This window comes from Cyprinus carpio, chromosome A11, assembly GCF_018340385.1.
Source record: "Cyprinus carpio isolate SPL01 chromosome A11, ASM1834038v1, whole genome shotgun sequence".
In the NCBI taxonomy this organism is placed as follows: Eukaryota; Metazoa; Chordata; class Actinopteri; order Cypriniformes; family Cyprinidae; genus Cyprinus; species Cyprinus carpio.
The window spans coordinates 5,280,078-5,300,699 of NC_056582.1; the positions used below are offsets into that span (position 1 = coordinate 5,280,078).

At 36.6% G+C, this 20,622-nt stretch overlaps 1 protein-coding gene across 2 annotated transcripts in view; it reads right to left on the minus strand.

Moving 5' to 3' along the window:
- Positions 1-267: 267 nt before the first annotated feature.
- Positions 268-20,622, minus strand: part of LOC109098337 (mitogen-activated protein kinase 14B-like) — a 34,430-nt gene continuing 14,075 nt past the window's right edge. Inside the window, exons 3-12 of one of the 2 annotated variants that reach the window (XM_042766030.1) lie at positions 17,667-17,725; positions 14,252-14,363; positions 13,443-13,472; positions 12,221-12,268; positions 11,908-12,022; positions 10,589-10,660; positions 4,890-4,969; positions 3,580-3,658; positions 2,299-2,472; positions 268-2,198 (exon numbers count right to left, since the gene is read on the minus strand). In XM_042766030.1, the coding sequence (XP_042621964.1) occupies positions 2,131-2,198; positions 2,299-2,472; positions 3,580-3,658; positions 4,890-4,969; positions 10,589-10,660; positions 11,908-12,022; positions 12,221-12,268; positions 13,443-13,472; positions 14,252-14,363; positions 17,667-17,725 (837 nt within the window). In that variant the 3' untranslated portion in view covers positions 268-2,130. Of the gene's footprint in view, positions 2,199-2,298; positions 2,473-3,579; positions 3,659-4,889; positions 4,970-5,456; positions 5,537-10,588; positions 10,661-11,907; positions 12,023-12,220; positions 12,269-13,442; positions 13,473-14,251; positions 14,364-17,666; positions 17,726-20,622 lie in introns of both variants that reach the window. The other variant, XM_042766031.1, reaches the window with a different exon arrangement.

A 20,622-nucleotide genomic window follows, 5' to 3' on the forward strand; every position in this document is an offset into this window, starting at 1 on the left:
AGGTTAAAAGAAAATGTGTCAGTGAGTGATTATTTCATAAATGATGACTCATATTAAGAATTGCAGTGGTTTGTGGTCATCTGCAATACATGTTTATTATGTAACACACTACTTCACATACATTTTGAGTGAGTTTACCACTTGGTGGCAGTGTTTCCCAAAAAATAGTTTACACAAGATGCAACTTTAAATAATCCCTTGTGTATTTCAAGATTAGACAAGTACAAAAATCGCTATTTTTGTGCAAATTAAATACCAAAGAATGAATGTTGTGAAAAATAATTGCTTTTATTCCTGTATAGCAGTGGTTGTTAATGTTCACAGACCACATAACTTGTGTGCGACTGAAGAAAAACCCGGTTATATGCACAAAAAGAGAGATACAATCATCTATTTTCCATGAACAATGGATTCCATGCAACAAATATGAAGTATAAAGCACGTGTAATGGATCTCGCTGCTGATTGACACTTTCAGTGATTTTGCACTCGTCAGAAAACTGTAAATGTTCATACAAACAAACACCCCCCTCACATATAACAATACATGCTCAACACAGAAAATATTGCTGAATAAAATTAAGTGATAATATACAGTGAAAAAGAAAACACTTTAAAAATAATCTTAAACCACAGATACAATAAGTTAGATTCCGGCTCCGCTTATGAAAACACTTGATGAGACAGTCTTCTAGTCTGGGCTGTTAAATTAAGATCGGAAAAGCAGAATAGTGGCTCAGGATCGTTCATTTTCGCATCATATGAACTTTCCGGCTGTGTGTCTTTCCCAGGGCAAGCAAAAATAAAGGGGAACCACTTTACAGTGGACCATAATGCAGCGGTGTCTCGCTCGTGGAGTGCTTCTGGTGTCAGGAACTTCCTGTTAAACCCAGATCCAAACCATTTCTCTCAATTTACATAAATAATAAATTAATGAGGGGAGAAATGACTCTCTAGTCTAGCTAGAGCATCAGCTGCCCTTTAACATGGAGTGAAGGGAACAGCCACAGGCAGAAACCACACAAAAGCAGCCAAAAACATGTCCAAATCACACTTCACCACGTCGAAAATAATCCTGTAGATGGGAAGAAGGAAGCCTATCTTCAGAAACCTCGATTTTCACAACAGTTTTTTGAAAGGCGAGTCTCATTACTGTAATACAGGATTTTTTTTTTCGGTTGTAAATCTATATAATTATTGGCTTTGTTTTCTTTATGCAAGAGAATTTTTGTCCTGGTTAATTATGATCTGGACATATTCCGGAGAGGTTTTGTGAGATTGGCCCGTAACATTTTTATATGTAAGAACATTGTGAGGAACTGAACACCACATGCTCTTCTAAATATCTGCACATTTATTACTGTTTTTGTCATCGGTTATTGGCGGATGGCAGAAGATCACTGCGTCTACACAGAGCACGAAATAATAATTACATTCTCTTGAGCGGAGCGGATTCCCGCTTTAGTTCATCCATTTGCTATTTATAATGCAGATCACATTCTGTGATGCGTGCTTTGCTGCAAATACTAAATAAAACTGTAGCTGCACATCATCATCATTTATGTACAGCAGTGCCATTTTATTTACATATCTAAAACGTAGTATTCTGACAATACTTGAGTTTTTCTGGCCTCTGTGTATTGTATAGGCTACAAGCGGAGTTCGGAGGTAAATGTTTTGCTTCCCCAGAGAAAGAATATTAAACTGTGAGCTTTGAATGACTGATTGCTTTTTACTGAGAAAGCGTTCTGGCCTAGAAAGTAAACTTTGTTATTTTTCTCACCCTCAAATTGTTCCAAACTTGTATGAGTTTCTTTTCCGCTGAACAAGATTTCGAAGAATGTTGGTCACCAACCAAATATTCTTTTGTGTTCATCAGATGAAAGAAACTCACACAGGTTTGGAACGACATTTTTAGGTGAACTATCCCTTTAAATTACTGGGTCACATGACACAAAACCTTACATTCTCAGTGTCCTTTTTGAAAGTTTGCACATTTTGTGTGTGTGTGTGTGTGTATGAAGGCATGGATAAGCAGGCTCAGAACAGGGGTAAAGCCAGCACTTGATGATGGCAGGCACTTGAATGTGATTTTCCTGCATGGATGAAGGTCCTGGAGGTGGAGCGGCCTTCATGACTCCATCACGTCTCCGTCGAACACAGGGGGCTCAAAGCTGATCACCTCCTCATACGTGAGCTCTGTGGACAGACGCCGACTGTTAAAAGCACAACTGTCACATCATGGAGATGCTGGCCAATAGAATGTCATCTCTCTGAGGTTTAAATGGTGCAGGCTTACGTTTCCACTCTTCGATGTCCAGTTCGCGACTCTCGAAGCTCTGGTCGTAGGGCTCTGCCTCGGGCTCGTCATCCGGGTCGTGGTACTGGGCGAAGTACGGGTGCGCGAGAGCCTGTGACGCAGTTATCCGTTTATCTGTGTCCAGAACCAGCATCTTCTCCAGCAGGTCCACAGCTAACAAATAACACCAGACAGAGTCTCAAAAAGCACCATTCGGAATTATAAAGTGTAAAAGGCAACTAAATATGTTCAAATATAAAAGAACAATTTATACTATGAGAAAATATATTGTACTATTTATACTGTTTTTTAAAGATTGTATACTGTCACTGTACTAAAACCAAAACTAATTAAAAAATAATATTTTTACTACACTCCAATATTATTTATTAATGCTTCCGAAAGTCTCTTCTGTTCACCAAGGCTGCATTTATTAGATCGAAAATACAGCAATATTTTTAAATATTATTGCAACTTAAAAATAACATTTCTATTTCAATATATTTTAAACTGTAATTTATTTCTGTGATGCAAAGCTGAATTTTCAGCATCATTACTTCAGTCTTCAGTGTCACATGATCCTTCAGAAATCATTCTAAAAAAATTTTTTTTTTTTAAAAGAAAGTATTATTTTAATCAATGTTGAAAACAGTTTTGCTGCTTAATATTTTTATGGGAACCATGATTTTTTTTTTCTCTGATTAATAGAATGTTGCTGGATTATAAAAAAAAACTTATTTTAAAAAGAAATCTTTAGTAACATCATAAACACTTTTGATCAATTTAATGCATCCCTGCTCAAACTAAAATTATTATTATTATTATTATTTTTTAATCCTACTGACCCCAAATGGTAATACATATTATTAAGAAAACGTGTACTTTATTTTTATATTTAATATAAAACTTTAAAATAGAAATCAGACTTGTTATTTCTAATAATTATAATTTAAGGCTGTCAAAAAAATTATATAATTGTAATTAACATCATGATTTCTGACTAGAAATAATAAAATATTACATTAAAAATATTAATATCGAAAGTTAACATGTTAACTTTGACAGCCTTGTAAAGAAAGAAAAAAATATGCGGCTCCCTGTGGGGCCCTGGACCTCAATTTAAAATCAGCTGATGAAGTTAATAATATTACTGCTGCTCAGATCTTAAGTTACTAGAAGCGTGGGCCGCTTTTGAAAGAGGTCTGCATCCTCCGGCTGAGTTTCAATGAAAAAAAGGGGTTTCTCAGGCATTGCTAATATGGGAAAAGCCAGAATTGTTACCTAATGGGTTTGCACCAATAAACACATCTGCAAAGTTCCTCTTGGGCATATAAGCAAGGGAACTGATGTAGTTCTGTGCCTGTTGATTAGAAACACACACACACACACACACATTAAAGGATCACATATAATTATTAAAGAGTCAAAATAAGGACAAAATCTGGGACAAAGTAAAGCAAACAAAGATGGCTAAGAAAAAAGCATGACAATATAGAGTGCTGTATGGATGATGTATTTTGAAGGCCAAACTTTGGAAACAAGCTCAATATGTTTTCACATTTTATTCTTCAACATAAAATACACCAATAATCCCCATAGATTTTTTTAAGGTAAGCTAACAAGTGGTTAAAAAGAAATAAAGAGGTAGTCAACTTTCACTGCCTTGCTTTGTTAATCACGCTCTTGCAAACTAATCAAACTTTTTTTTTTTTTTTTTAAAAGACTGAAAGTGTTGTTGGATGTTTAACAGTGGTGACATTAAAGTCATGCGACCATGGTGTAGACATTTATAGCCTACATTTAAATTGTATTTAGGTTTCAAAATTCATAAAAGTTGTGTTCATTTGTGAAGATTATGAACAAAACATGTTCGTTGCTCCCCGAGCTTATTTTCAGCAATAATCCAAAAGCCAACAGAAAAATCCTAGTGGGTTTTTGTCGAGGAAACCAGAGTGACGTAAACTTCAAGATTGGGCAACAAAAATACATCATCACTGCAATACTCCATCAAGATTAAGAATTATCTCAACCTAAAGTATTTTGCACAAATTAAGCCACATTTTAAATATATAAATGTCATTGATATTTTAAATCTAATGCAGTGAGCTTCCCACATTTTTAACGTTGGTTAAAATGTGCAAATATTCTTTGGGCCAATTTCTGTTCTTCCATCATATTTCTTGCTCAAATGTTAATCTCGATCTAGTTCAGTGTTTTCCAGTGGACCTCAGACAATGTTAAACCAACACTGTGGCTTTGGTTTACTGGACAGAACATTATGTTAGAGCTCAAGCAGTCTGAACCCACTGCATGCCTGTGTTTAATAAGAGTAGCGGTATTTGTCTATAAACTCAGCCTTGCAGTGAACTGTAGGACCGCAGTGGGCGGAAATGAGGTCAGACGTGTTGCATACGAAAAGCAGGCAGTAGCTGGGAAAGAGGGATGTTGGGAGAGGTTTGGAAACTCATAAACGACCCATAGCAAACAGAAAAGTGTCACATAGGGGAAACGTAGTCCCTCGTTCCAGAGCGGCCCGGATCTGGAGGATTTTCTGTGACATTCTACAGCCAGACGTGGACCGGCGTTCTCACCTCGTGGCTCGGCATCCTGCTTATTAGAGAGTCTGGCGGGGTTCCCGTCAGGCGCATTATCTGCTGAAGCTGGTTTATATCTGGGGAACCCAGGTCAAGGGGTGTACGATAAAATACACTCACAAATAGGAGTGGAAAAACAGGAAAACAATGCGACCATCTATGCGGCTTGATGCCGAGATTATGGGAAAAACAGGACAGGAAGAAGAAGAGAGGCAACACAAATGCACACCATGTTAAGAGTAGACCCATGCATCCCATGTGAATCAATCCAGTGTTGAAAAAGACACAGGAAATGCAACAGGAAGTGCAGGATGCAGAAGAGTGAGGATTGAGAAAGCCACTGCTATACACTCGCAAGCATGGGCTGATTTTGCAAAATCATCTGCCAGCTATCTGACTTCTACTTATTATTTTAAGGTGACTGCATAACTGGTAATTCATGCTAGTGAATAAGGAAGGGGAAAAAGCAATGTGACATCGAGGTGACTGAAGCAAGCAGAACTGATCACCAGGCCGTCATTGCGACACAGAGGAAGTCAAACTCGAGCAGAACAGAAAACTCACAGACTCTGAAGAGATTTTCGTCAAGAGCTCTGGCTCTGGGGTTCCGACGAGCATCAAGATAAGCTTCAACTGATCAATATCTTTAAGAGCAAAATAAAGGAAAATGCAGGGAATGGGGTGACTATGAAAGCAGGGATTGGGGAAAAGAAAAAGTAAAACAACAATAAGAAAAGTAATCGTTTAACAAAAGAATAAAAACAGCACAGGAAAATGGGATAAATGAAGAAATAAAACTGAGTCATGATTGGTTCAAAGCCAACATGCATCCTGTAATAACAATGAATGGAGCTCACGGCGCTTCTCAGGTTCCTCTCTTGTTTCACTGAGAGAGTTGGCACAGCAGATGTAAGCTAGTACACTTACCTGACCGAAGTACACTTCCAGCAGACAAAATCTGAGTGAATGCAACAGCGTGTCAGGCAGATGTGTTCTGTACAACTGTACATGACACTGACCACATTTACATGCACATCATTTACAGATTATTCTGGTTTACAGATTATTCTTCATATTCTGGTTAAGCTGTTATTCTGATGAAGACATTTACATGTCTCAGTCCCCTACCTATAACTCACTCTCACAATACATCACAAAATACATATAAACATAAATAAATAAATAAAAATGATCAAAAATCAAAAAAGACACATAAAAATTAAACAAAAAAAACTATAAAAGACATTTATAATGTTAAAAAAAAGATTTCTATTTCCAAACACTTTTCAACTTTTTGAAAAGTATCGCCAGCAAATCAACATATCAGAATGATTTCTGAAGGAACATGTGACACTGAAGACTGGAGTAATGATGCTGAAAAATCAGCTTTGCATCACAGGGAAAAAATATATTTTAAAGTACATTAAAATAGAAAACCATTGTTTTAAATAGTAATAACATTTCACAATATTACTGTTTTTACTGTATTTTTGATTAAATAAATGCAGCCTTGGTAAGCATTAGAGACTCATTTCAAAAACAAAAAATTTTTTACATACAAACCTTTGAACGGTAGTGTATATAGATATATATTAATAAGTTAATTCCTATCTCTAAAAGTGGTTTCATCAATTAATTTTTCAGAACCCTACAATAATATCACCAAAAATTACCTTTCTTTAGATATAACATATAAAATTAGTATATAATGTTCAGTCACGGAGGATATTCCAAAAATTAAAAAGTTTACATGATCCAAAATTCTGATGAATACATGCAGATTTCTAAAAACCAAAATACTGGCTTAACCTCATTATAGTTAATGCGTTTACATTAAGATTGCAAAATTGGAATATGCTTACATTATTGAAGTATGGCTGCTTACATAATCAGAATATGACCAAATTCTGATTTACATAGGAATATTCTTATGCACGTAAATGCAGTCAGTGAAAACTTGTGAATATGTTTAACAACTGAGTGTGACAGGAAGGTGTGAGCTACAGAAAGTGGGCTAGTTCTACACACTTTTTTTTTACACTCTGCATTTACTGCATTTACACTTCCAGAGCCACACTATGTTCAAATCTGACAAAGGTGGATGTTAGCAAAAAGCGCAAACACTCATCAAAATGTAAGTGAAAAGCTGATGAAGGTAAAGGGGTATCACTGCATGAACACTAAAAAGTGTTTACAAGTAAGTAGATGAGAGATTGGGGTAGTTCATTCATGCAGTTAGAAACATGCATAAATGCAACAAATCAACATTCAGGTCATGCGTGCGTGTGTGTGTGTGTGTGTGTATTTAAAGGGGTCATGAACTGAGAAATCAAATTTACCTTGATCTTAATATAAACGGAGTATTTATACGTTTTTAACCCAAATGACCTATGTTGTTTTCAGAGTGCGTCAGAGCAGCATCCATCTGTTATTTTAATAAGTGAAACTGTCAGCCAATCACAGCAGTGGGCATTTACTTGCAAGTCTTGAATGCGCCCCCGCCTATAAAAACAGAGCCTTCTGCAGAGATGCTCAAAAACAGGACAGAAAATAGCCCGTTACTTTACTAAATTATGTTTTTTGATGTAAAAAAAAAAAGTCACGCTAACATTATAAGTGAACATCAGAGTATGTTATAAAATAATAAAAAATGCAGTTCATGAACCCTTCAAAGGCATAGTGTGGCCAAAAATGATCATTTACTCACTTTCATGCTGTTCCAAACCTTTATGACTAACTTTCTTGCAACACAAAAGGAGATATTTTTGAGGACGTCTAAGCTGCTCATTTCTTTACAGTGAAAGTAAATGGAGTCAACTCCACCACCTCCCACCACTTCTATAACAGCTGATGATTTCACCACATTCTTCACAGACAAAAATAGAACAATCAGTAGTCAATTCTCAGCCCCCCACACACACAGGACCTCAAACACACCACACCCACTGCTAAAACCCCCATCTTCTCCTTCTGTCGCCTCACTGAGGCAGAAGTATCAAAACTTCTCCTCTCAAGCCACCCTACAACATGCCCTCTAGACCCAGTCCCCCTCACACCTTCTCCTATCTCTCCTACACACTTACCAGCACTCACACATATCATCAACACATCTCTCCACACAGGCACCTTCCCCTCTGCATTTTATCAGGCTCAGGTAACCCCACTGCTCAAAAAACTACATTAAACACTTCTCTTATAGACAGCTACAGACCTGTCTCTCTCCTTCCATTCATAGCGAAAACCCTCGAACGAGTTGTTTTCAACCAGGTATCATTGTTTCTTTCACGGAACAACAAACTGGACGCTAACCAATCAGGTTTTAGGAGTGGCCATTTAACTGAGACTGGGCTACTGTCAGTCACGGAAGCCCTGCGGATTGCAAAAGCTGATTCCAAATCATCAGTTCTTATTCTGCTGGATCTATCTGCTGCTTTTGACACTGTCAATCATCAGATCCTCCTGTCTGCCCTCTCATCACTGGGCATCACACGGGCATCATTCGCTAGTTTGAATCCTATCTCACTGGTAGGTCTTTTAGGGTGGCTTGGGGAGGGGAGGTATCCAAAGCACATCAACTGGTCACTGGGGTTCCTCAGGGATCAGTTCTTGGACCGCTCCTATTCTCCATATACACTACATTGCAGGGTCCCATCATACAGGCACATGGCTTCTCCTACCATTGCTATGCTGATGACATACAGCTCTCTCTCTCATTTCAACCAGATGATCCAACAGTAGCTCCACGGATCTCAGGCTGCCTGGCGGACATCGTGGCATGGATGAAAAAACATCACCTACAGCTCAACCTGGCAAAGACTGATCTTCTTGTCTTCCCTGCCACTCCAACTCTACAGCATGATTTCATCTAGCTAGGTTCTTCTACAATTTCCCCATCAACTTCAGTCAGAAATCTTGGTGTAATCTTTGATGACCAGCTGACCTTCAAAGACCACATTGCAAAGACTGCTCGATCTTGCAGGTTTGCATTGCACAACATTAGAAAGATCAAGCCCTTTCTAACGGAGCATACTGCACAACTTCTTGTCCAGGCCCTTGTCATTTCTAGGCTGGACTACTGCAGTGCTCTTCTGGTTGAATTTCCATCAAGCACTATCAAACCTCTACAAATGATTCAGAATGCAACGGCACGACTGGTCTTCAGTGAGCCCAAAAGAGCCCATGTTACACCTCTCTTTATCTCCTTGCACTGGCTACTGTTTGCGGCTCCCATCAAGTTCAAGACATTGATGCTTGCATATAGAACAGCCACAGGCTCAGTACCCGCCTACTTCCACTCACTACTACGAATCTACATCCCCTCCAGAAGTCTGAGATCTGCTAGTGAGCGACGCCTCGTAGTACCTTCACAGAGAGGCTCAAAATCACTTTCCAGAACATTCTCGTTCACCATTCCTGGCTGGTGGAATGATCTTCCCATCCCTATCCGGAGTGCTGAATCCCTGACAATTTTCAAGCGACAACTGAAAACCCATCTCTTTCGACGCTACTTAACTTCATCCCAAAAAATGTATCTTTCTCTTTATTAATTCCTTCCCTTTCTAGCTTGTACTTATTTGAACAATGCCTAAAACTTGGTATTACGAGCACTTTTTTGTGTCTGTTTGCCTCTTTAAGAAGAATCGCTTCATGTATTCCCCAATTGTAAATCGCTTTGGATAAAAGCGTCTGCAAAATGACTAAATGTAAATGTAAATTATTTGAATTGTATTGTCATAATTCTAAACACTGGTTTGTAGCATCCATAGTTTTACTGTTAACTGTAATTTATTGTCCCTCAAGTGATCTACCTATTATGCAAAGTCTTGGACATTTACAGACAATAGGTTACTTCTGGGATGCAAAATAAGGTGAATATGAGACAAGACTATTTGATGTCAAAAACATCATGTTTAAATAAATACACAATACACCTCATATAAAAATGATATGGCTTGGAATTACATGAGGGCGAGTAAATGAATGAGAGTTTATTTCTGGCCAAACTAAATATGTTGTAGAAACACACAGTGCATCTGTGAATGTGCCACCTATCATTTAAACACAAACTGAGTTTTAACTAATATTGTATTCATTCTTGCAATTCTGCACCCCATTTAATCCCAAAAATTTGACACCCAATTTGCAGATATTATCATACACACACGAAAAGACAAATGCACACAGAAAGTAGATAGTCTGCATGTTTAGGCAACCAAATAACTACTTTATCCTAATCTATTCTTTCGCAGACTTCCTTGAAATGCAGATCACATTTCCTCTCTGGAAAGGCCAGGACCCCGTTTAATGTGGACTGAATGTGTGAGTGTGTTTTATTTTTCACAGGGGGTTTGACTCGAAGACCTTACACACTAGAACAGAATCAGCAAAGCATTAATATTCCCGGAGTGAAAGAATCTTTGTCCTTTAAGACTGAGCAAAGTTCATGTTTTTTGTCAACCTGACCATCAGGCAGTGTGACTCACTGGGAGGCAGCGGGCTGACACTAGCTGACTCATTCCCCTCTGGATCGCTGCCTCTCTATGAATTAGATCTGGCTGACACATGTAGGTGTCTTTCTTCACACTTGCAGGGAGGGAGGGAGGGCTTGGGCAATGCATGCCAAAAAATATCACACAACTAAAGGTTATTTCCAGAAAGAGATTTGGGTCATGGGGTGAATGAAGGGGAAAGGATACGATCAGTGCCAGGAAACAAGGTCCGTCCTGTGAGGAGCTCAGCCATTATGCAGCCCACCGACCAGATGTCCACTACAACACAAAACAAAAACCCTCTTCTCATTCAAACAAAATACATTCTGTTAAAGACAAAACTTTCTTAACAAATGTCCGTAATCTTACTGTGTAAAATTCATCAGTGCATGTTATTCTAATGAAAAAAATAAATAACTGTTTGTTTTATATTTCATCAAGTAGGAAACTGACTGGAACACTGAATTCTTAAAAATCTGTAAATCTGTGGTGAATCAGCTGCAATGTGCATTCATTATTCAGTGGCACATTATTTTAGTATTACTTATAGACTATTACAATATTATTTTTTTAATCATCTTTTATTTTTATATTTTCAGCTTTTGTTTTAACTTTAGTTTAAGTGTCAATAATTGTTATCACAATTGTCATGTGCTTTTCATTAAATGTATATATAATTTTTTTAACTTCAGTGTTAGTTTGCATTTTTACATTTCCAAGGCAATTTCTAATTTCCACAAGTTTTGCATCTTATACTTATAATTTATGCAGAAGCTTTATTTCAATCACTGAAATTTGTTTTTAATAGTTTGTTTACAACAACCACAAGATAATTATTCCACTTATATTAATATTCCATATTAATATAAACACAAATATATATATATATATATATATATATATATATACACACACACACACATATATATATATATATATATATATATATATATATATATATATATATATATATATATACACACACACACACATATATATATATATATATATATATATATATATATATATATATATATATATATATATATATATATATATATATATATATATATATAAAATCCAAGTTTTCATCCATAACAGAACCCATTAACTCAAACTTAATGAGGTGATAATGATAAACAAACATGGAACAAAATTCACAGCTGTGCAGGAAATTAATAAATATGTGTCAGCCAATCAGAAGGAAGAAATGTGACGATAAGAATTAATCTAATAAAAAGAAATGTAAAATAAAAACTACAATATTGTGATATTAAGTATAAGCATTTTTGCTAATTTGACCAAGATGGAGAAAAATAATACCAATTAATAACATTTTATTTTTAAACATCCAATCATATCCTCTCAGATAATCTTAGATCCCACCCTACATTAGGTGATTATTCATTTATTCAGTTGTGAATGCTATTCCATGTTGCCTTCAGTTACAAAACATAAAAATGACATATAAACAAATCCTGTCTTTATTCATCAATACACAAGTGAGAATTCTGGGTAATCCTGACCTGTCATGTTGTAATGCATCCAGTTCAGCATGATCTCTGGGGCACGGTACCATCGCGTGGCAACGTATCCCGTCATCTCGTCGTCAGTCAGCCGGGCCAGCCCAAAGTCCAAAATCTGGGCACAGATAGCAGAGTAAGCATTAGCCATAAACTAGACTTATCAGAGCTCATATAACACTGCGTGCCTCAGTGATCATAAACCTACTGTTGGTCAACAGAGCATAATAATAACAGATGTGACAGTAAAAGCAACAGATGATGATGATGATGATTATGATGCAATCAGAGCAAGCTTAGATTAACATGCTCTTACCTTAAGTTCACAGTCTTCATTTACAGCCAAGTTACCGGGTTTAAGGTCCTGTATGATAGGAAAAGATGAGCAGAAAGAAGGTATACGTGAGAATCACTCCATGTTTTGCTACAAATGGCTTTCATGCACTAATAAAAGTCATCCTGGGAGCTGAAATCAGGTCAGGACCTTAATTATAAACCATAATGGTGTTTACACAAGCAGTGGTGCAGATGAAACCATAAAACCTCTCTACCTGTGCAAAACCTGCCACTAATGAGAAAAAAATTATTTTAAAGTTTCAATCGAATCTGTCTAAAATTCTCAATTGCCTTTCCATCCCTACAGATCTTAAAGAAACAGTTCACCATAAATGAACATTTGCTGAACATTTACTCATCCAAGATGTAGACGAGTTTGTTTATTTATTGGATCAGATTTGGAGAAATGTAGCATTACATCACTTGTTCACCAATGGATCCTCTGCAGTGAATGGGTGTCCAAACAGCTGATAAAAACATCACAATAATCCTCAAGTAGCCCACACCACTCCAGTCCATCAGTTAACATCTTGTGAAGTGAAAATCTGTGTTTGCAAGTCCTCTATTTATAAAATTGCTTTCTCCAGTGAAAAACTCAACTGGTCTGAATCAGGAGAACATCTGCACAGATCAAGCATCGTTTACATGCAAAAACAATCCAAAAGAGTGTCAGTGGATTTTGATGTGAGAGGACAAAAGGAGATGGACTTTTTCACTGGAGGAAGCATTATTATGGATTATGGACTGGTATTTTGGCAGCTCCTGGCTTCACAAGTCATTAATTGATGGACTGGAGTGGTGTGGATTACTTGTGGATGTTTGTGGTGTTTTTATCAGCTGTTTGGACTCTCATTCTGACGGCACCCATTCACTGCAGAGCATCCATTGCTGAGCAAGTGAGGTAATGCTACATTTCTCCAAATCTGTTTCCATGAAGAAACTAACTCATCTACAACTTGGATGACCTGAGGGTGAGTACATTTGTGAATTTATAAAGCAGGTCTGTAGTTTTCCCCAAATATTTTATTAATTATATAATGTCAATAACCTTTAATATTTAATAAAATACCTGGAAAATAAAATAAAAAACGTTTTAGCTTCCAGAATGACTGTAAAACAACACCAGAGACTATTTAAAATGTAATAACCTCACATTGCTCATAAATAAATGAAGGAATGAACAGAAAGTGTGGTCTACTCACTCTGTGGATGATGTCTGCTGAGTGAATATACTGCAGAGAGAAAGACAGATGAACTCACTTCAGTCAAATACAGAGATCAATGAGAACCAATTACATGCAGGCTAAAGTGATGCACACATTACACCAAAACCGTCCTTCATACTCTAGTTCATTCTCCTAAGTACTATGAACACGACATAATTATCTTTTAAATGAACATCAGAGAGAGTGAATTATAGCTATTGTGCAGTGAATGATGAAGAGCAGCGTTAAAGGGAAAAACAAAGTCACGATGCAGCGGAAGAAGCGACAGAACTTTTCTCCTGTTTAGTGAAGTACAGTACATCTGAGTGAAACAGATTAATGAAAATGTAAAAACAGTAGGGTAGGAACGTGGTTCTGTCCATTAGGGATGGGCATTTTTCAAAAATATTGTATTCGAATATTTGGGCTTGTTAAAAATTAATATTAGATTATTTGTTTATTTAAATGACGTTTAACGAGGAAGACGTTATTTTTTTAACAATTACGTTTTTGTCACTATTTCTGAACAAGCTTACGATTAGTCATTCTACAAAACAATGTTCTACAACAACGCTACGCCAGCAAAGCAACACATAAAATCCAAATATCGGATTTATTTATCGAATAATAATTACAGATCGAATATTCGACTATTTGTGCACACCCTACTGTCCATCGGTTGTTGATTGGATGGAGGCAGATCTAAATGCACGCTTTCAGTATATATGTATAAATATTCCTTTAAGCTCCCACTACATTGAGCAATTACAACAAGGTAAAAGTGAAAACAGTGGGCGGGGCCTAACCTTCAATCCTCGTAGGATCTGATAAATGAGGAACTGGACGTGATCATCTGTCAGCTTCTGGCACTTGACGATATTGTTGAGGTCTGCTCCCATGAGGTGCGTCACCAGATACCTGTTAAACAAAGTCATCATGACACATCAACTTCGCAGATGGAAGCTTTACTGTTACCCTGAATGAACTTTTTAAGAAGTACACTAAAGCTTTGAAGGACAACAGAATTTATACTCAAGCAATAATTATAACCACACAACTGGTTAGTGTACAATTAGTACAGCAGTAACTTAAAAATACAAATCAGCACCCAAAGAGTAAAAGAAAAACACTAAATGTGGCGTGAAAAACTGGTGTAGTTGCCTCGGTTCAAGCGGCATGTGAACCGATCATCTCTTCCTTTTTACTACTAGTTACAGCACTAAATAAACATGAATGAACTTCAGAGGGTATGTGACTCAAAGATACAGTACAACCTTCTGATCACGTCTCATGTAATTGCTCAATCAGTGTTTTTTAATTGTGAAAAGATGACGATAAAACAGCTTGTAAACAGTGTCACATAATATTATATTTACCTCAGGAAAGCCATTCAATGTCCATTAAAACAGTGACGCACCGAAATTGAAAACTCTGCTCCAAACCTGAAAATTCAGGATGCACTTCACTGAAAACTGAAAACCAAACTTTATAATCAACACAGAGTTGTACAAACATTGAAATTGCACTTAAGGCGGTTTTATGTCAATTTTCTTCTCCAATTTGTTGTTAAAATTTGCTGTAATAAAAACTTTTATTTATTAAACTTAGATTTATTCAAACATACATTATAATGAAGACAACACGTTAAGTAAAAATATACCGAATATGTAATATATTGCAAATATTTAACAAAATGCTTCTCTCAAGAGTGATTTTTTTGTCTCAATTCACTGTTGTTTTTAAAGTCACTGAATGGCTTTCCTGAGGTAAAAGTAACGTCATGTGACAAGCTGTTTTATTTACGTCTTTCTGTAGTTGAAACACTGATTGAATAATAACATGAGACATGATACGTCATTTTTTTTTGGGGGGGGGGTTATTATTTTTCTGATTTCAGCCCTGCAAAATTTTTGGTTGCTGAATTCTTGGTGCATCAGTACATTATATCATTAAAAAGCTGATCTAAAAAAACTGTTTAATGTGCAATATAAATGTTTAAATACAACTTTTTTTGAGAGAGAGAGTTGATAATTAACCTAATTTTTTTGGTTTTTGGCTAAATGAAAACTTAAAATTCTGGTCTAAATTTTTAATTCTGGTCATTTCACTGGATCACTAGTCCTGATTGACATCCAGCACAACCAATCAGCTTGTAGGAGCACAGATGGGAACAGTGGAATGCGCCTGGAGCACTTCGTCATAGAGGTTTGCATAGTAGATACTCAAGTATATGGATACATGCAGTTCAGAAATATCTCTTGCCAAACATACTCCTCCCTCTTGCCCCGGGCTCTGCTCCCCTACTCATTCTCCATGAGATTTTGGGGCCGGGGTATTTATAGCAGTATAATAGTATTCTTAGCTCAAGTTTCCATGCATACTGCAGTGCTTGTGTGTAGAAATTCCAGCTCCTGTTTCCAGTCTCTCTGCAGCCGAACACAACTCACACTGGAGCTGTTGTTCCTGGGAAACTCTGTGCGTCGCTCCCACCAGGCGTGACCTCAAACGGCTCTCACCCGAATTAAATGAACTATACTGAGACTGGGCTCAACATTTGGACAGTGCATGAGAGCAGTCCTTAAAGAACCCATGAAATTAAAATGGGACTTTTATGTTTATTAGCTACGATGGATCTGTATGAAAGCAGTTTTGCGTCAATGACTCAGATTTTAGATTGGACATGCACCGAGTAAAAGCGGGTGTCACACCCAGAATCGTCCATGTTTCACACTGTTCAAACCTGACTGTGTGGTTAGTAGTCAAGGGTAGTCATGTTTCAAAATTTCACTTTGCATTCGTAAACCACTGCCAAATGTACTCTACAATGCGGCATTCAGGTGTCTTTACACAGACTGTTCAATGATGCACAATTACAAGTGGCATAGTTTAATGCTGCTATACATCTTTACACATTTCTGAGCAGCCACAGAGCATGATTAACTCAGCTCTGAAAAGATAGTTCTTTGGCTGATTTTCTGATTGGAATCCTATTTATAACCTCTTATTATGAAGTTTATAACAACCAATGGTCCAATACAGTACAAGTGCACAATTGCAATGATTGCAATTATTCAATTTAACTGCAGATATTGTTGAGAGCTTTAAAAACATAGCTTAAAACATTGCAAACACAAAATTTTAGTATAATATAATACGGTATATTTTTTTTTTAGAAGACAGACCACCATAAAATGATATGTGATATTGAAGAATTTAAGAAATGTACATTACATTCTTACATTCACAACAAAAATAACACATAACAGTTATACTACATGATCATATAAAATTCAGGTTGAACTCCAAAAATTATACTTAAGTTAAGAATTTTTTTTTTTTTAATATTTACAATAATAATATTGTATTGTATTATTATTGTATTAAAAATTATAGTCATTATATTATTTACTAATGGTAATTCATCATTATATATTCTACCCCAGGTTTGCAAAGACTTCTTCTGGAGGTATATATGTGCATTAAGCTTACAATGAAAGTAACATGTACAAAAGAGTTAATTGTAATTATTATTCATAACTGCAACAGCTCATATGAAACAATTGCCAAGGCAACAAATTTTTAGCTATAACTCCCTGAATGTGCTATTATTCTCTTTGGTATGTGTTAATTGTTTTAAGAGGCAGTTATATTATAAGACAATTACATTTTGCAGGTTATTGCACATGTGCCTATGAGGAAATTATGTTGAGCGGATGAATCCGTGTTGCCATGGTAACTACGGATATTCCCAACACGTGTGCTGCCACGATGTTCCTCACTCCTCCCAGAGCAGAACTTGACAGGTGCTGCTTTTCGATTATTGCACTGACAGCTGGATGCAAAGCACTTGAACGTAACTGGGTTTAACCGGTCCTGCACCACACAGTGGGCACACATGTCTAATTAAGATTTTATTGAGTAATGCAGGGTTGTGCCATGGAGACTCCTACACAATGAATAATTACAGCACGTTACTGAGGTGTGGCAGCTACGCCAGAGTAATTACTGGAGTGTGCCAATACATATCAGCTGTTACTCTGTTTCTCAGTATGGCTCAGAAACCATAGACCTGCAACCCATAATACATCATGCAACCTTTTAGAACAACATTTCCTAGAAGAGCATTCTGGATGCAGGGATGAAGTCAGATAAGTTGACAATCTGAAGAGCCCAGGAAGAACTTAAGTCAGACCACTTTCTAGAAATGAACCAAATACTCACACGTCATCGAATCCTGCTAGACAGGTAGCGGGCGTGAAAACATCTAGTAGACCAATTACCTGCAACAAAGACAAGAGTCAAAGAAAATTAGTCTGAAACATGACAGCATTATAATATCAAGGTCAAATCATTTAAAGTCTAAACTGTTTTTTTTTTTTTCAATTTCTTGAGTGTGCACCACAGTTATTTTAGTTCACTAAAAAATAAACCAAAAAAAAATTACTTTTTGTTACTTGAAATTATGGAAGCCCATTTTCGGCACTGAATAAAAAATAAATAAAGCAAAGTAACTGCAACTTTTTATCTCACAATTCTGACTTTTTTCTACCAATTGCAAGTTTACATCTTGCAGTTCTGACTTTTTCTAAGAATTGTGAAACATGAACTAAAAAAGTTATTAAAATCAATCCAATTTATACAGGGATGTGCAGGGAGTTTCTCAGGGACAGAGGCTCAAATGTAAAAAATAATATATTTGTAATCTCTAAATATATCTATTTAACATGAAATATAAAAATAACAATTACTACAGTAATTAAATATATAAAAGTGGAGAAAAGTTTAGAAAGCATGAAGCTCGCGAATGCCAGAAAGCCAGTGTGCCAGTCAAGTTCGAAGCAAGACACAACCCATAGCAATGCATTATGACAACGACATCTCAGATAGTCTGATGGCAGATAAGAGTAAACTGCAAATAAATCACTTTCAAGTGAATGTTTACAAAAGCCCTCCTCACATACGTTAAACACAGAAGCGGGATTAGGATATTAGATACCGATCAGTAAAAAAAAAAAAAAACCCCTTAATCGGCCCTGAGATTGGCTTGGAACAGTGTTAATTTCGTTAACGAAGACGACGACGAAAAATATTCGTTAACAAAAATTTTTTCTGTGACTAAGATGAGACGTTGACGAGCTAAAAATAATATCTGACGACGAAATTATGACGAAGTTTATGTCGCGTCTTCGTTAACTAGACGAGACTGGACTATAATGTTATTTTGAGGAATAACATTATATTCAAAATGCATCCTATAGGCTTTTGTCCTTCAAAATGTGCGTCCCTGTCATTGGATTGCGATCGGATAAGGGGCGTTTGCATATCTAGTCAGTATAGCAGCCCCAATGGATGGATAGGCTAATAAAACGCGAACCAGCGATCTGAAACAATGGCCTCAGCACCCGAAGGGGTAGCGATAAGGTAACCAGACGTCCCGTTTTTCCCGGGAGTCACAATTCGTTGTCGATTAACTGAAAGTTAGTGAAGGCAGGATAGGTGGAATCGTGCTGATAGAAGTGTTCTCTCACTATCTCTCACGCGCACACGCTCCACTTCCTCAGTTCTCATATACAGCGCGCAATCAGTTCTCAGCGCTCAAATACACACACAGCAGTCCAAATGTTTATCGTGTAGAGTATCTCATGTAAATACAGTAGGTTATGGATTAAGTGAACGTGAACAGGTGGGTGAAAACTGAACGTGTGTCAGTATTTCATGCATGCCTTCAGTCTTAAAAGGACAGCATTCCAAATTAAATACCTATCTGTCATTAATGTTAACAAACAAAAGATGTTAAATAAATATATACATGTTAAGTAAAACCTACTGTATCTGAAAAATTTGTTTAATTTGTATCTCTATTGTATTTGTCTTATTGTGCTTCTTAAAAAAAATAAATAAATTATATATAATAATAATATTTTTATAAGTTGCTCCTTTTTCACTACTGTTAAAGGGACAGTTCACCCAAAAATGAAAATTCTCATAATTTAGTTTTTCCAAATTCATTCCTTGATTCAAATTTCTCATAAGCTTAATTGATTTGGTATAAAGGAAAAATTTATGATTATTTTAGTTTAAAGACTACATATAAAATAGCTACCAAAATAAATTTTGGTAACTACAGTTTGGCTAAAACTATTGACTAAAAGTAATGACTAAAAGTTTACAAAAATGCAATGACTTTTCGTCGACTAAAACTAGACTAAAACTATGAAAGACCTAAATGACTAAAATGTGACTAAGACTATTAAGCATTTTCGTCTCAAGATAAAGACTAACACTTAATCAAAAATGCCTGCCAAAATTAACACTGGCTTGGAACATTCCGAATCCGAACTATTAATGAAATCTATAAAAGTATCTCATTGCAGAGTGCTGCTGTTTTCTTGATGTTGATAAGCAAGCGGTCCACTGCGGTTCCTCTCAGAGGAAACGGCGCACAGAGTGAGATGTGTTGCATCCTCTGTGAAACTCTCATTTAGATTTTGTGTGGGCATCACCTTTATCTCTATCTCACTGCAAGAGGAGGAGTGGGCGCGTTACATACTGGTTAAACTGTTGATGCACTTCTGCCCACATTAATGCTTGTAAACTTTGGCTAACCTTGGCTGACAGACAGTGTTTTGGCAGATCAGCAATTACTGATTACACTTCCGTGCAAAAGTTTTGGGTAAGCTTTTTTTTATAAAGTCGTCTCATTTTATTCTCCAAGGCTGCATTTATCTGATAAAAAATAATATTTTACAAAAATATTTTGGACCACTGTTACACCACAATAAAGGATACATATCGCTCCATCTAGAGCAGCTTTAGGACTCTCTGACCACTGCCTGGTTCATCTTTTTCCAACATACAGGCAAATCTTCTTAAATCTGCTCAGCCTGTAGTAAGGACTGTAAAGACATGGACCAATGAAACAGAGCGGGCATTACAAGCCTGTTTCGACTGCACTGATTGGAGTGTTTTTGAAGCTGCAGCCACTGATCTAGATGAACTCACAGATAATGTAACATCATGTATCAGTTTCTGTGATGATATGTGCATTCCTACCATGACTCATTTAACATACAGCAATGATAAGCCATGGTTCACAGCACACTAAAGACAGCTTCGCCAGGCCAAAGAGGATGGCAACAGGAGTGGTTACAGAGTCTTGCACAATCAGGCCAGGAAC